General features: G+C 41.7%; 1 protein-coding gene across 2 annotated transcripts in view; it reads left to right on the top strand.

Annotated features, from left to right (window-relative positions):
- GUSB (glucuronidase beta) overlaps positions 1 to 12,063 on the top strand; it is a 31,691-nt gene extending 19,628 nt beyond the window's left edge. For both annotated transcript variants that reach the window (XM_088445943.1, XM_088445942.1), the window contains exons 8-12: positions 2,677 to 2,823; positions 6,053 to 6,137; positions 8,050 to 8,226; positions 10,870 to 11,005; positions 11,332 to 12,063. In XM_088445943.1, the coding sequence (XP_088302069.1) occupies positions 2,677 to 2,823; positions 6,053 to 6,137; positions 8,050 to 8,226; positions 10,870 to 11,005; positions 11,332 to 11,474 (688 nt within the window). In that variant the 3' untranslated portion in view covers positions 11,475 to 12,063. The remainder of the gene's footprint in view (positions 1 to 2,676; positions 2,824 to 6,052; positions 6,138 to 8,049; positions 8,227 to 10,869; positions 11,006 to 11,331) is intronic.
- The last annotated feature ends 2,822 nt before the right edge of the window (positions 12,064 to 14,885 follow it).

Below are 14,885 nucleotides of genomic sequence, written 5' to 3'. Positions count from 1 at the left end.
TGCAGTCTCAGGAAGCGATTTGTTACATCTGTGTTTGACTAAGATACATTTTTGAGTAAAAAAGATGTTAGGCTCCAAGCTAAGTTGCAAGGGACCTCGCAAAACATGGTGTATTGAGGCTGGGGGTATATTTACTAAAATGCATTTTTTTTAGAAGTGGAGATGTTGCCCATTGCAACCAATCAGACTCTACTTATCATTTATCTAACACCTTCTAGAGGATAATAGCTAGGATCGAATTAGTTGCTATGGGCAACAACTCTACTTCTAGAACCACACTTAAGTAAATATACCCCTAGGTGTATGAGGAAATATCTTTATGAACGTTAATATTTCTGTGATGTAAACGTTGGCATATGAGGACTGGACTTGCTCACACCATTGTCCTTTTTTGAAGCCGCCATTTGTTGCCTACTTATAGCCTTTATCTTGACATGCAGATTTAGGGCGGTATCCAATTAGCCCCGGACATTGTTCGGGCGCTAATTGATCCCTGCGACTGGCAAAAAACTGATTTTTCCCAGATTCTCCCCGTTTTTTCGTCAATGTTTTTTTTCACCCTATCCTATTATTTTGAACAAAATAACGGGATATATCTCACGAAAACACAAACAGGGGTATTCAATATGGGTGCGATAACATCGTTTTTGCGTTAATATCGGAGGTATGACCTCATTATTGCAGGTTTTACTTTTACACCGTATTCAATTTCAAAGACTTATCGCAGTTTTGAGAAGTCTTTGATAAAAAACGGGGATAACTTTTCACCATTGAATAGGTGTCGAAAAAAAGTGCAGAATTGGGGTCTAGGGGTGCAGGCTTTAAAAAAATAGCCTGCACCCCTGGGAATGACATTTAAAAAAGAACTGTGTCAAAAAAAGTTAAAAAAATAATTAGGGACACCCCAAAAAATGAATTTCAAAATTGGGGTGAAAAAAAAAAAATGGGAAAAAATTGTTTAACAATAGGGAAATAGGTTCAGGGCTATTGTGCAAGTATGCGGCAGATGTTTTCTAGAAAAGAATTATAGCGGCAGGTGCACAAATGCAGAATTTTAAAAAAATTACTTTAGGGACTTAAAAATATGCTAGTACCCATTTTCATGTACCCCAAATTTGATGGGACCACTTAAAAAAACGAAAAAAATAACCTAAGTGCTCTTCTGCATCACTTATTCAATGTCGGGAAAAAAATGCCTGCTGGGGCTATTTAAATCCCCGACTTTCAATTAAAGGCTAAAACGGGGGTACCCATAGTGTTCCCCCATGTTTTTACAACTTTAGGGGGTCTTACAATTATTTTAAGGAAAAATTCGTAACTTTGCGCAAATCCAACTTCAGAGTTTCCCGTTTTCGTTAATTTTATATTGAATACGGGGATAAGCGGGAGCGCGCACCATACCTTAACGCAGAAAAAAACTCTGATATGAAACGTTAAGTTCGACAGTGAAGTTAACGTTTCATATTGAATACCCCTCATAGGGTCTGCAAGCTTATGTGTTTTCGCATTTTTTGGGGTGAAAAAACTGCCCTTATCGTAGATTATTCAGGTCCCGAAAAATATCCATGATAAGTGCCGGCGTAGGGAGGCACTTCGGGCTATTAGGATAGCCCTGCCGCGATCAATTAGCAGCACTACTTTAGCGCTGTTAATTGGATACCCCTCTTAATATGTGATCTTGGGAGACAGCAGTTTGTAAAAATTCATCTGTGTAGGACAGACATTGCAGGGAATACCCGATAGACACTCACCAGGCTTTGAAATGGATTTTGAATTTAACCCTTTACTGGTGTACATACAGATTTCATATCCTAAAAGCAAATTGTCATTGTGAATAATTATTTTTATTTTAACTCTTGACTATGTCATAATATCAATATTGATTATGTATAAAACTACTAAAGTCGATAACCATTGAATAAGTCCAAAGACGAGAATATCGCAGTTGCAAGTTGCACAAGAGTCCCACTCTCCAAGGTATAGCAGTTTCCACTGTGTAAATACACTTTGATTTAAGCTACCGGTGCTAAATGACCAAAACTGATCAGGGACAGAATATAGCATCACCTTTATAAGCATTCCTCATATAGTGTAGTATTAATGTACAAAAGTACTTGCTTTGTAAGTCAATAATAGATCTCGGTACAAAGCAGCATGTGGAATTACCAGTTACTTTATTGTAGATCTGGATCATCTCGAAGTCAGCACATCAGCTGGTCTCAGCAGTCATAGAGGATGTTGTCCACAGAGTTTAAAGTGTGTGCCAATATCTTGGTGCTTACACTGCCTGCTATCTACAGTCAAATTGCGTCCATGTTACTGACCTCAGCCAAAATCCTAATAGGCTGTTAGTAGGGCATGTCCTGTGGACTATGTAAATGTATGTCTTGGGAGTTAACTTAATACTTTTGGCAATTTGATGGCACCTACAGCTTCTTATTATGATAGTGAGTATACGCCTGCCTATTCATGTGACATTAATACTTCTATATTTTTCCATGCTTGCTAGAAAAGTTCCTATCATGCTAATATGTATTACGGTCTATACAAAATAAAATCTATAGCTGTAAAAGTGAATTTAACACAATTATGTTTATTCACACTATGACGCAGAATTATTTTAATGTGCTTTACATGCTTTTTAATCTGTTTGTGGTCTTGTATATTCTCCGGTAGTGAGAGCTTTGGAAACAAGTCACTGCAACATCATTTAGTTGTCATGGAGGAGCTGGTGCGCAGGGATAAAAACAGGCCTTCCGTGGTCATGTGGTCAGTCGCCAATGAACCAGCCTCACAGCTCAAAGTTGCAGGTTCCTATTTTAAGTAAGTGGCAGAACGTCTTCATTCATTTCTTCAGTATGTTATGAGGTTGGCACAAATCTAGGGCCATCAATAGAGGAATGGGTTTTAAAAATGGACAAATTACACTCAAGTCAGATGTGATTTTACATTTTTAGAAATGTCTTTAAACTACTGAATTGGTGGAATTGCAAAACTAAACAAAATAATCTTTTATTTTGGGATATACTGTGAATATTTTTTTTTATTTTGCAAATATATCCTACTATACTTGCAAACTTATTTGATAATCATTAAGTTAAGACTTATAAAAATTTGTTTTTACATTGTAAACATTTAGCAACAAGAGATTATGGTAGAAACTCTGCATAAAGAGTCCAGTTACTGACAGGTTTATTTGTTCTACTCTAATCTGCATTATTGTCCAGCTGGGCTGCTGAACGATAAATGCAATGATATTTACAGCAATGATTATATCTCGCTGTGTTATGCTGCTTACCTGTTCAGCGGGCAGAGTGAATGAGCCAATGTAGACCCGTGATACATACATACGCTCTTGTTCCTAGCACAGCTGTACAGAGGGCCTGATTCAGAGCCGGATGCTATTTGCACTCGCTCGTTCAGAAAAAGGGGCTGGCTATTTCAATTAAGCGCTCGCTCTTTGCGGTCTGTCGACGCCTCTATGTCTGAACGAGCGAACGAAACATGCGCTCAGTATTTTGGAAAAAATGCCCCCTGGCCGCTCGCATCCTACGTCATCTCCGCCATTTATTTGATTAATCGAGTACATCGAAAGGCGTCTGAACTGCTCACAGTGCTTGTGGTTGGATTTTCCTACCGCAATCATGCGAGCAGTTCAGGCTAAAAGAAAACCAAGTGACGTGGCCGATGACGCTGCTTTGTTAATTATGCACAGCCTTAAAACGCCCGTTTTGACCGTTTGGCACGCCTGCGTTCGGATCTCCACTCCCCGTTTTCAAGCACCTTTCCCTGGTGCCATCCACAAACGCCTCATTCTGTCACTCAAATTAGCAGGCATTCGCTATTTTGCGAGCACACGATTTTCGACCGCAATGACTGGTTGGCGCATGCGTACTAAAACCCATACGCAGATGTGCGAACATCGCTCGCAGCGAACAAGCGGCCGCTTACGACCGGCTCTGAATCAGGCCCAGAATACAAACCGCGGGTTTGCAGTGAGTTCTAGCTGCTAAACGTATACATAATGCTCTACTTTGAGAATGTATATTTGATCCCTCAATAGCATTTTCTCCTTTTTCTGCCTGTAGATTAGCAGGGTTTTAGTAAATCTGAATGCGATGCACAACTTTCCTAACTCCTCCATGCAAAGTAAAGTCATTTTTGTTTGTCTGTGTATGTTGGTCATTTTAAGAACGATTTATAAAAATTCCCCTGTTTGATACCTGCGCATTTACATATCGGGACGTGCAAACCAATCATCTAGTCCTTATATGACAAATGGCCTATAACTGATGTCATTATTTATTCAACAAAAAAATAAGACATGAAGTTGAAAATGTACAGTAAGTGCAGCCTGTCCCTGAGCGCTTCCATATCAATACAGATTGTCCTTTGGGCAATGTGCTGCTAATCAGTTGTATCATCCCATTATTTGGTGATCATGACATACGACCACCTATCCCAGTAAGACAAGACCTTTGGCAATTTGGTCTGGAGCATTCAGGTTTGTGTTCTCACCATGCTCATCAGTCTGGAAAGGATATTAAGGCCATTATTTTACATTGACAAAGCTTATATACAAATGGAGAACAGTGAAACCGTTGCCCATCTTCCCAGGAGTGCATCTCCGCATATTCACCCAAAGATCTGACTCCATGATGCTGCAAGAAACCTTCATAGTGGCTTCTATTTTGTTGAGTAAGGACAAAGGCCCTCATTCAGAGCCGCTCGCTAGCGGCAGTACGCTCGTTCCGAGCGATGTTCGCACATCTGCGCATGCGTACGGTTTTTAGTACGCATGCGCGAACCAGTCAGTGCGGCCGAAAATCGTTTGTACGCTATATAGCGAGTGCCTGCTATTTTGAGTGACAGAATGAGGCGTATGTGGGTGGTAACAGGGGAAGGTGCTTGAAAACGGGGAGTGGAATTCGAACGCAGGCGTGCTTAAAGGTCAAAACGGGCGTTTTAAGGGAGTGCATAATTAATACAGCAGCGTCATTGACCACGTCAGTGTTTTTTTTTAACTCAGAACTGCTCGCAAAATAGCGGTTGAGAAAACCAACCACAAGAATAGCGAGCAGTTCATACGCTGTACGATGTACTCGATTAATCTAATAAATAGCGGACATGACGTATGGTGCGAGCGGCCAGGGGGCGTTTTTATCAAATAAACGAGCGTATGTTTTGCTCGCTCGTTCAGACTTAGAGGTGTGAACAGACTGCAATTTGCGAATGAATCATTTGAATAGCCACCCCTTGTTTTTGAACGAACGACCGCAAATAGCGAACGGCTCTGAATCAGGCCCAAAGTGCCTGATTCAGAGATGGACGCAATGCCGGTATTATCATAGAATGAGCCATTTTCTGCAAATGCGCATATACAAACACCACACTGCGCACGTGCAGCAATTGCATTGCGATTAATCTCGTACCTAGGAATCACTCGCAATGTGAGTGACAGGTAGTCAGTGTTTGGGGGAGGTAACGGGGGGGGATTGTTAGAAAAACACAGGCGTGTCTGACTGTTAATTTATGCACGTTCCATGGTCGTGCATAAATTAGCCATTGCAATCTCCTTCACAGCATGTTTAAGGCTAGTCAGACTTAATGTACAAGATGCGTGACTGCGTCGATGTTCCCGATATAAGTTGTCGGACGGACATGAGAATGCAGAGGTGGGCGCCCCTATGCTCAGCTAAGCTTTGGAAGGCATTAGCATGTTTTAGCAACTGCGATCCATAAGACATCGCAATTGCCTTAGCATACATCTCTGAATCGGGCCCAAAGTGCAATCTGTTATAGGTCATTTATGACCTGAGATTAGATTTGACTGATTTTAGTAATCGCTGCGGACTAGACAATCGTTAATTATGTCCTTATTTGTAATAGCAAAGATTTGAAATACTGTGTAGTTTTATTTCACATGACTGCAGTGTATATTTATTGTCCTTTATTTTACTACAGATTTTCCATTTCACCCAGTAACCTCAGCTGATCCAATACTAACTAGCAGATGCATATTTTGTGTGTAACCTCTGTTTCACTTCCACAGGACTGTGATTGCTCACACTAAACAGCTTGACCCCACTAGACCAGTAACCTATGTTAGCAGTGCTGGGTATGACCAAGACCAAGGTGTAGGTTGAGTTTTTACCTTTATTCTGTTTCATGTCAAACAGTCTTTTCAGTTAACTAAAATCTAATTTGCCACAGCCATAAACACCTATCCCCTTCTCTGGGTTGTCTGGGCAAGAGAGCAGTGCCTTACATTTGTCATTGTTAGGGGAGATGTATTATAGCGGCACGCATCGTGTTGCTATAACTCTTCTTTCTTCGCCTCTTTACCGAGGTGAAGCGGGAAGCTGCATTGATGAGATGTAAGAACATCTCGTCTGCCAAACTGGGGGACTGAAAACCCCCCACCGACGATCCCCGCCAGAGTGCACAGAGCATCAGACTGGTGCCGATGTGCTGTGTCTCACCTCCTGGCCAGCCCCACTGGGCATGCGTGGGATCTCACAAACATCGTATGATCTTGCGTGCAGTAGGCAGCCTCCACAGCCAGGGACAGTGCTGTCAATCGATAGCTGCAGCTGTCAGAACGGTCAGTGCCACTGACCGTTCGTACATTAGGTGGCATATCGGTGTGCTATCTTAGATAGCAGCGCCGATAATGACAGGGGCGTGTAGCACCCCTGTCATTTACCTCCCAACCCCACAATAATACATGGGGGAGAAGCGGTATCAGCGGACATAACGTGCACTGATACCACTAAACCCCCATATCGCCGGGTCATACATCTCCCCCTGTGTTTCTTATGCACTGTGTATGTAAGGGATAATGGAGAGAAAGTGAGTTACCTAATATAAGTGCAGATGTTGGGCTGTGAAGGGTAATCCAGTTCTAGAACTGTTGCTGCTTATTGAGTATTAGTTCCACAGCAAATCTTACCAGTTGTACCTTGGCTCAGATTAGTTGGCATGAAATTCATAGTAACTCTGCAGCAACAATCTCTATGTGTTGCTATGCACTATACTGGATGGCTCCTGCAACCCCTTCATGAGTCACTTGGAAACTACTAACAAGTAAAAGCTTGCTTTTCTCATATAAAAGAGCTGCTAATAGCATATATTGTGTGACTGATGCTGAGTTGGATGCAATTGTGCCCCATATCACAGGCAAAATTGCATTCCAAAGATGCAAATATGGGCCTATACAAAGTGCCAACTACGGCAAGTTGCAGGCGGTAGCATATGTGCCTGGTGTACGTTGTACGGGCATACATGACATGTATAGGTTGTGTAGGATGAAGAAAATGCTAAAATACACACACACACAAAAACATAATATGCTAGAGCAACGATAAAGGCCCCTAACGGCATCGGCAATGCATTTGCAATCAGCCAATCACAAGGTGTTTTTTTACATTCATGTGATGATGTACTAACCTTCAGAACTGTACAGTGTAAGGGGGCCTATCCATTAGCAGATAAATGTGAAAGATGAATAACTTATCGTTCATTCTAAACGATTTATCGTTCAGTCGTTCAATTTATCTGCTAATGGATAGGCTCTGAACGATAAAAATGCGCACTCCCGCTGACGACAAATTTGGTCTTTTGTCTCTCGAACATGTTGGTCAATTATCGTTTATCGCTGATAGATATTAGAAATGTCTGTCGCGGTGAACGACGAACGATTTTTTTATGTAAATGAACAGAAACATAAAAAGAAATCCACTCAAAGAATGATGTCATCCAATATCGTTCGTCGTTCGTCTATTGCAAATATCTGTCATGAGATATTTAGAGCAGTCACATATCCATAAAAAATAATTGAGAGGGCAACTTCTTCAGGAGTATGATATTTAGGATATATATATATATATATATATATATATATATATATATTGTGTGTATTTGTATGTATGTATATATATATATATATATATATATATATATATATATATATGAAATAAATAATCTCTCTTAAGTATAATATTTATATTCACCACCATGTTATTTTGTTGAATGTTTATACAATTCCAGGCCCCCTATGTGGATGTCCTCTGTGTAAATAGCTACTTCTCCTGGTACCATGATTCTGGTCACCTGGAGGTGATTCAGCTCCAGCTTAACAACCAGTTTGACAAGTGGCACGAGAAGTATAATAAACCAATCATACAGACTGAATATGGAGCAGATACCATACCAGGCTTCCACAGCGTGAGTATGTAATATGGGCATTCACTGTAACACATACATAAAGGGAATCGGTATGAAATACCACCTAACCTAACCCCCCTACCCTAACCCTCCTTAGGGGTGCCTAACCCTGATCCCCCCTGTAAGTGCCTTCCCCATTGCCTAACCCTAAGTCCCCCCCAGGGGTGTCTAGCCCTAACCCTCCCTCCCCCTAGCCTAACCCTCCCGGGGGGGTGCCTAACCCTAAGCCCCCCCCGGGTGCTCTAAACCTAACCCTCCCCCCCCCCCGCGGCTGTCCGCTCACCTCGCCCGGGATCCCTTTGATCGGGATGCCGGGCACCGGTCTCCCGGCGTCGTTGAAATGAGCGGCGTCTACATCTAGACGCCGGGCATTTCACCCTCGCCGGGATATGACAGTCGGGAAGCCGGCTGTCGGTATAATGTCAGCCGGCTTTCCAATTGCATCCCCTATATAAAGACCTTGGGCCAATAATTCCCTATTAAGTTATTGTGACACAATTGCCAAAACTGTTGCCATTTGATTTTTTTAATCATCTCACACCAAAACTATTTCTCTGTAAAAGTGCATGAAAACATAGCAGCACAAGCTGGTGGGCACAAAGCATCTTATCTTTACATTTACAAATCAGTTTGGGAGCTACCATGAATAGATTTATTATCATATTTCCACTTGAGGATTATAGGGGAAGTGCAGCAAAGAACACAGCAGAAGAAATTACCGTATATACTTGAGTATAAGCCGAGTTTTTCAGCACATTTTTTGTGCTGAAAAAGCACCCCCTCGGCTTATACTCGAGTGAAGTGTGTAGCGCTGACCGGACGGAGTTCGGTCAGCACTACACACTGCCAATCACACAGCCGCCGGAGCCGGCAGTTGTGTGTTTGTTGTAATCAGCAGCCGATGAGAGTCTGTCAGACTCTCATCGGCTGCTGCAGCTCCCACTGCGGGAGCCATCTTCCGGCTCCCGCAGTGGGTAATGGGAGAGACGTCATGAGTACTCTGACCACACAAAGGATGAAAGGTGCTGCTCCACTGGAACCACCCTCGCTACTCCCCTGATCCTAGCCAAGCACTATGCTCCCAGTGTGACACTAATGTTCAGGAGTTGTAGTCAGCAGATTCTCCTTCATGTCAATGGCTGACACTCCATTGTGTGGGGGCATTAAAAACCATGAATGGGTAACAGAATGTCACTCATCTAGTGTTTTAAGTGCACCCTCAATGCAGAGGTTCACCTAATAGCACCAGAACTCTTATTATAAATATGCTTCTCCCACAAAGAAATATCTAATATTTTTTAAGTAAGGGAAGAGGAGACAATCCAGCAAAAATACACAATAGAAAAAACTGCAAATAAGACATCAGTACATGTACGTAACATATAATTGTATAATAAGCCATAGAGGTTAAGGAGATCAAACTTGAAAGGAAGACAAAATATTACATCTAGCCACGGACTGACTGTGAAAATGTCTACTCCACCAAATTTAACAATAATGTATGAGAAAGAGAGAAGGCAGACAGAGTAGAAAAAGAGAGAGAGAAATAAAAGGAGCAGGGTGGCCACCTACTAAAATAGGGGAGAGTGCAGGGAGGGGAAGGAAAATTTACCCGACTGGGTCCATTCGGAGTCTAAACCTGGGTACACACTAAGCGATATATCGTTCCGATGCAGATCAGAACGTTATATCGGCCATATCGCTCAGTTTGTAGGTACTGTCGTGTGTTCACGAGCATCACTGGTCGCATCTTCTGATCTGATGTGCATGCACGGCATATCAGAAGATCCGGTGACCGACACGATTACCAATGAATGTGGCGGGTGTGTCCGTACTCACTGCACGATCTAGTGTACGATCGCCCAATACTGGGTATAAATATCGTCTAGTGTGTATCCAGCATTGGTGTACGACCGCCCATGGCTGGGTACACACATCGTCTAGTGTGTACCCAGCATTAGTCCTAGAGCAAATAGTTAGCTAGTTGTGAGATGGAAGGAGTCACTTTATGAAATATCTAATACTTTAACTGTACTCATACTTGCCTATTTCTGTTATCTGATGATAGTTGTAACATTCGGGATACGTTAAAAATCCCGGGAGATAGGATTCTGGCGATCAGAATGCCTGCGCCGGAATCCCGACACCTGTCAGAACCCTGCGCCGGAATCTTGAAGGTAAGTAGCGGGGTTAGGGGGAGGGTTAGGGTTAGGCACTAAGGGTTAGGTTTAGGGTGCGGGGAGGTTAGGTTTAGGCACTAGCGGGGGAGGTTAGATTTGGGAGAAGGGAGAGTTAAGGTAGGGAGAGGGGGAGGGTTAGAATACCGACCGACAGGTGTCTGTATCCTAACATTGTCGGGATGCCGGCGTCTGGATTTTGAAGGCTGGGGTCCCGAAAACTGCATCTCATACCCATCCCTTAACATTCTATAGCATTGGAGCATGCAGAAATCCTGGATCTCCACTACTTTAACATTTTACAGATCTGGAGACTATGTTCACGGACTTACATGGCTTTTCCATGTCAGCGTCCATGGGACTGTATGCTGCCTTGCCTTCTGACATGAAGTGCCTTGGGTTTATATAAGGCCCAAAATGTTAACAGCCCTTTCATACAGAAGCCTTTTCTTTTTTGTGTTTGCAGGACCCGCCATTAATGTTCACAGAAGAATACCAAGAGATAGTCTTAAAGAACTACCATTCTGTGTTTGACGAGAAGAGAAAGAAGTTTGTCATTGGAGAGCTCATTTGGAATTTTGCAGACTTTATGACTGTACAATGTAAGTCTGACTACAGCATAGGTAGATGGCGCTAAATAACATATTTCCCTGCTGCCTACAAAAGATTGTGTAAACACAGCCTATATTAGTAGTTGAGTATGTATTAGGCATTTGACATATATTAAATGCAACAGAAGACTGGGAAACATTTTGGAAATTTATGTAGTAAACTATTTCTGTGCTGACTTAGACCTGTTGACATACATATTAGATGCAGTCTTGCATAGAGTATGTACTTTGCGTAACGCCTCTCATGTTCATTATTCCGTTTACTAAGGATCTTTTTATAGATGTTGGTATGTATTAATTATATTATTCCTCTACAGCGGTTACCAGAGTTGTTGGAAATAAGAAAGGAGTCTTCACCCGCCAGCGGCAGCCCAAGGCATCGGCCTTTATTCTGCGGGACAGATACTGGAAGCTGGCCAATGAAACAGGGTACTTGAACAAACCTGCTACTAGGTATTAAACCTTTACCTCTGAAATTGTCATACAGTATGAGCTTAAACTTAGACTTGCTTGTGGGGAGCCTAAACACTGGGACAGAGGAGACCATTTAAATTTACTTCAAGTAGAGTACAGTGTAAAGGTGATGCGTTATTATTGCCCTTTATGTACCTTACTTGCAGCGCCATAATAAAACCTGGGTACTAATAAATGGACAAAGGGGGCAATTACATTTAGCACTAGGTCACCTCATACATGTGAACATAAATAAGTAATGTTTTACTTCCTGTAATATCCTGAAGTGTGTGCAGGCGCACATCCCACTGCTTTGTACCTAGTCCAAAGAGGTAAAAGGGCCCTGCTCTCAAGCTTAGGCCATATTTCCTTTGATTCAAAAACTTGTTTAATATAAAAGAAGAGAAATGTGCCTTGAATAAACAAAATGTAATGTGCAATATGTATTTGTACAGACATTGTACTTTGCTATGGATCTTTGAACTGAAAGCTTGTTGTGTATCAACTGTCCTAGATAACTCTGTATCCTTGACGGGGAACAATAATGATCAAAACATAGTTTTTGTTTTTCTTAATAAAAATGTATTGAAAGCGAACTTGTCTTACTGAAAATTAAGTTCTGATTATATTTAGTATGATAATTGTCATCCTAATATAACTGGCATGTGCAACAGCTGAATTGGGTTAGTGTCAGAGAAGGTTGATTGTACTGAATTTTAAATGCAGTAATTTTTTACTCGCACATTGGCACAAAGTATTATATATTCCCGAACAAGTTCTTAACAGCCCCTATTGCGGAACGCTACGCATTACGGTGTATTAGCAGAGGGTCGACTAATCGCCTATTTGACACTAGCCTAAGCGGTTTTATATAACCTGTAGTATGGATACCTGCAGGCTTGTCAGTTTTGTGTTGTTTTTTGTTTTCTTTTGCATTCTACATCTCCTAGTTATTAGACCACCATGGTTAAATCCATATAGACATTTGTATATAAACATTATCAAACTGACCTAACAGGTCAATTGTAGCAGGGATAATTGCTGCTTATGAATTTAGCTTTTGGAATAATTTTCATTAGTTATAACTGGAACACTTCAAATAATGAATGTTCTTAAATTCTATATTGACTTGCATGACCATTATTGTAGGATGTCTGTGTATTAACACAAATAGATTAATACAGTACAGGTGTAATTATTTTAAATAGCTGGAGTACAAAAATAATCAATGGCATTTTTAATGTATTTATTTTTTTACAACATTCCTTGTATGGGCTTGGAAGGTAAAAATTAAAATGTAAATGCTTTCTATTATACTGTTCATGTGGTGTGTCTGAACTTTGTTAGTGGCTACTGCATAGGCCATGTATGAATTGAAATCTCTTCTGTGTTGATCCCACATGTGCAGTTTTTAATGGTAAAACCAGATAAGAAGCACTGCATGACAAACAATTTTCTACTTTTTACAATGATAGAGTCAGGGTGAAGATGGGGGAGACTCTGGATGTGAGTAAGTCTGTTTGCACAATGTACAAAATGTGACTTGTGTAAAATATTGTCACCTGGGTTTTCATTGAGCGTTTCTTGTACTTGCACCTGATAGTCTGTTCTAGGATGTTCATATAAGGTCGGTACAGTTGGGGCATGGAGACGCACTTCAACCACATCTTGGGAGATGCATATGGTCAAGACTTAAGTTATGCCTTCTTATGAGGAGTCTCTGTGCTTATTACACTGGCCTAGTACAAGATTCCAAGATAATGATGTGTGTGCAAAAGTCACAATTCTGTGCTTAACTTTAAATCGGACCCTCTGTGCCTGCACACCTACCTGCCTTTACATGTCTGTTTCAGTTATATTTAGTTATTTTTTTTCCCCTTCCAAATTTTGTTTATTAAATGCAGCACACATGCAAGGTAAAATCACAATGAAAGATCGAACCGGACATAGTGTGATTCAGAGATGGACTCTAATGCAATTGCAACTGCAATTTCGCACGGACCGCAGCTGCAAAAATATGCTAATAGATCCAAAGGTTACTCGAGCATATGGACACCCACTGTGGCCTTCTCATCTGCGTACCACGTTGCGTACCTGCATTAATATCGGTAACATCGACCAGCAATGCAGGCCTTGCGGTAGGTCAGATTTCAAATAAAGCGGCTTTCCTGACACGCAGAGAGCTCTCCTACAGCAAAGTAGATCGCAATGGATAATTTATTTACAAGGTAAGACACGTCTGCGTTTATCTAACCACTGCCTGTTACCTCCCCCCAAACGCTGACTACCTGTCAGTCACTTTGCGAATGGATCCGCTGTGCATGCATAATAGCAGACCAAACGCTATGGGTGCACAGTGCGGCTTATATGCATGTGCAATTGAAAAAAAATTGCTCTATCTGCATAAAAATCGCCCTTGCGCCCATCTCTGGCCCATAGTCTTATAAATACAGAAAGAGGTAACGTCTAACAAATCATATAATCATAACTAGGTACCCATAGGGCTAAATGTAAGAGGTTGCGATTTTCAGATGCTGCTGGGGTTTATGAGAGTGTCCACGTAGTTTTAAAGTAACAATCATTTTAACGGCTAACCCAAGCTGGTTACAGCTTACAGCAATGAAAGAAAGGCTTGCCTGGGTTGTGAAGCACCACCAGAGGTTTACCAGTAGAAGGTTTTATGGACTGATGAATCAAAATGAGAAATCATTGGTTCATCATGTAAAGTTTCTGTGCACAGTTGTATAAGTAAAAAGATGGTTCCTCAGGTATATTTATAATCTTTATAAACAGCTGCAGCACCAACTGTCAAACATGAAGAAGGAAGGTAATTGTTTGAGGGTCTATTGCTGGATACCAAGTTGGCGATTTGCACTGAGTGACTACCACCCTAAACAAAACAAGGCTACCACCGCATTTTGCAATGCCATTCAATACCCTCTGGTCTACGCTTAGTTAGTCAAGGGTTCATCCTACAGTAAGATAATGACCCAAAACATACCTCCAACCTATGTCAGAACTACGTTCCAGGAAAAAAACAAGAAGGTGATAGGCTTCAACTCATGGAATGGCCAGCACAGACTTAAACTCCATCAAGCTTGTTTGGGATGAACTTGACAGAAGAGTGAAAACGAAGCAATCTACAAGCACAACACATTTGTGGGAACTTCTGTAACAGTGCTGGGAAGAACTTCCCAAACAAAATTTGATTTCCATTGTAGAAAGAATGGCAATAGTATGTTTGGCGATTATGGGCCTGATTCAGACCCACTCGCGAGCGGCTGTCCGCTCGCAAGTGGGTCGATGTTATGCACTGAGCATGCGCACGACGGAGGGAGCTCCGTCATGCGCATGCGCCAGACGTGACGAGCGAAGGAAAGTCCTTCGCTCGTTGTGTCCGATCAAAGGGGGCGTGCTG

The sequence above is a fragment of the Taudactylus pleione genome, unplaced genomic scaffold (genome assembly GCF_031769625.1).
Source record: "Taudactylus pleione unplaced genomic scaffold, aTauple2 ptg000391l, whole genome shotgun sequence".
Taxonomy (NCBI): domain Eukaryota; kingdom Metazoa; phylum Chordata; class Amphibia; order Anura; family Myobatrachidae; genus Taudactylus; species Taudactylus pleione.
The sequence above is the reverse complement of the archived record's forward strand: the minus strand, read 5'-3'. Positions and strand labels throughout refer to the sequence as shown.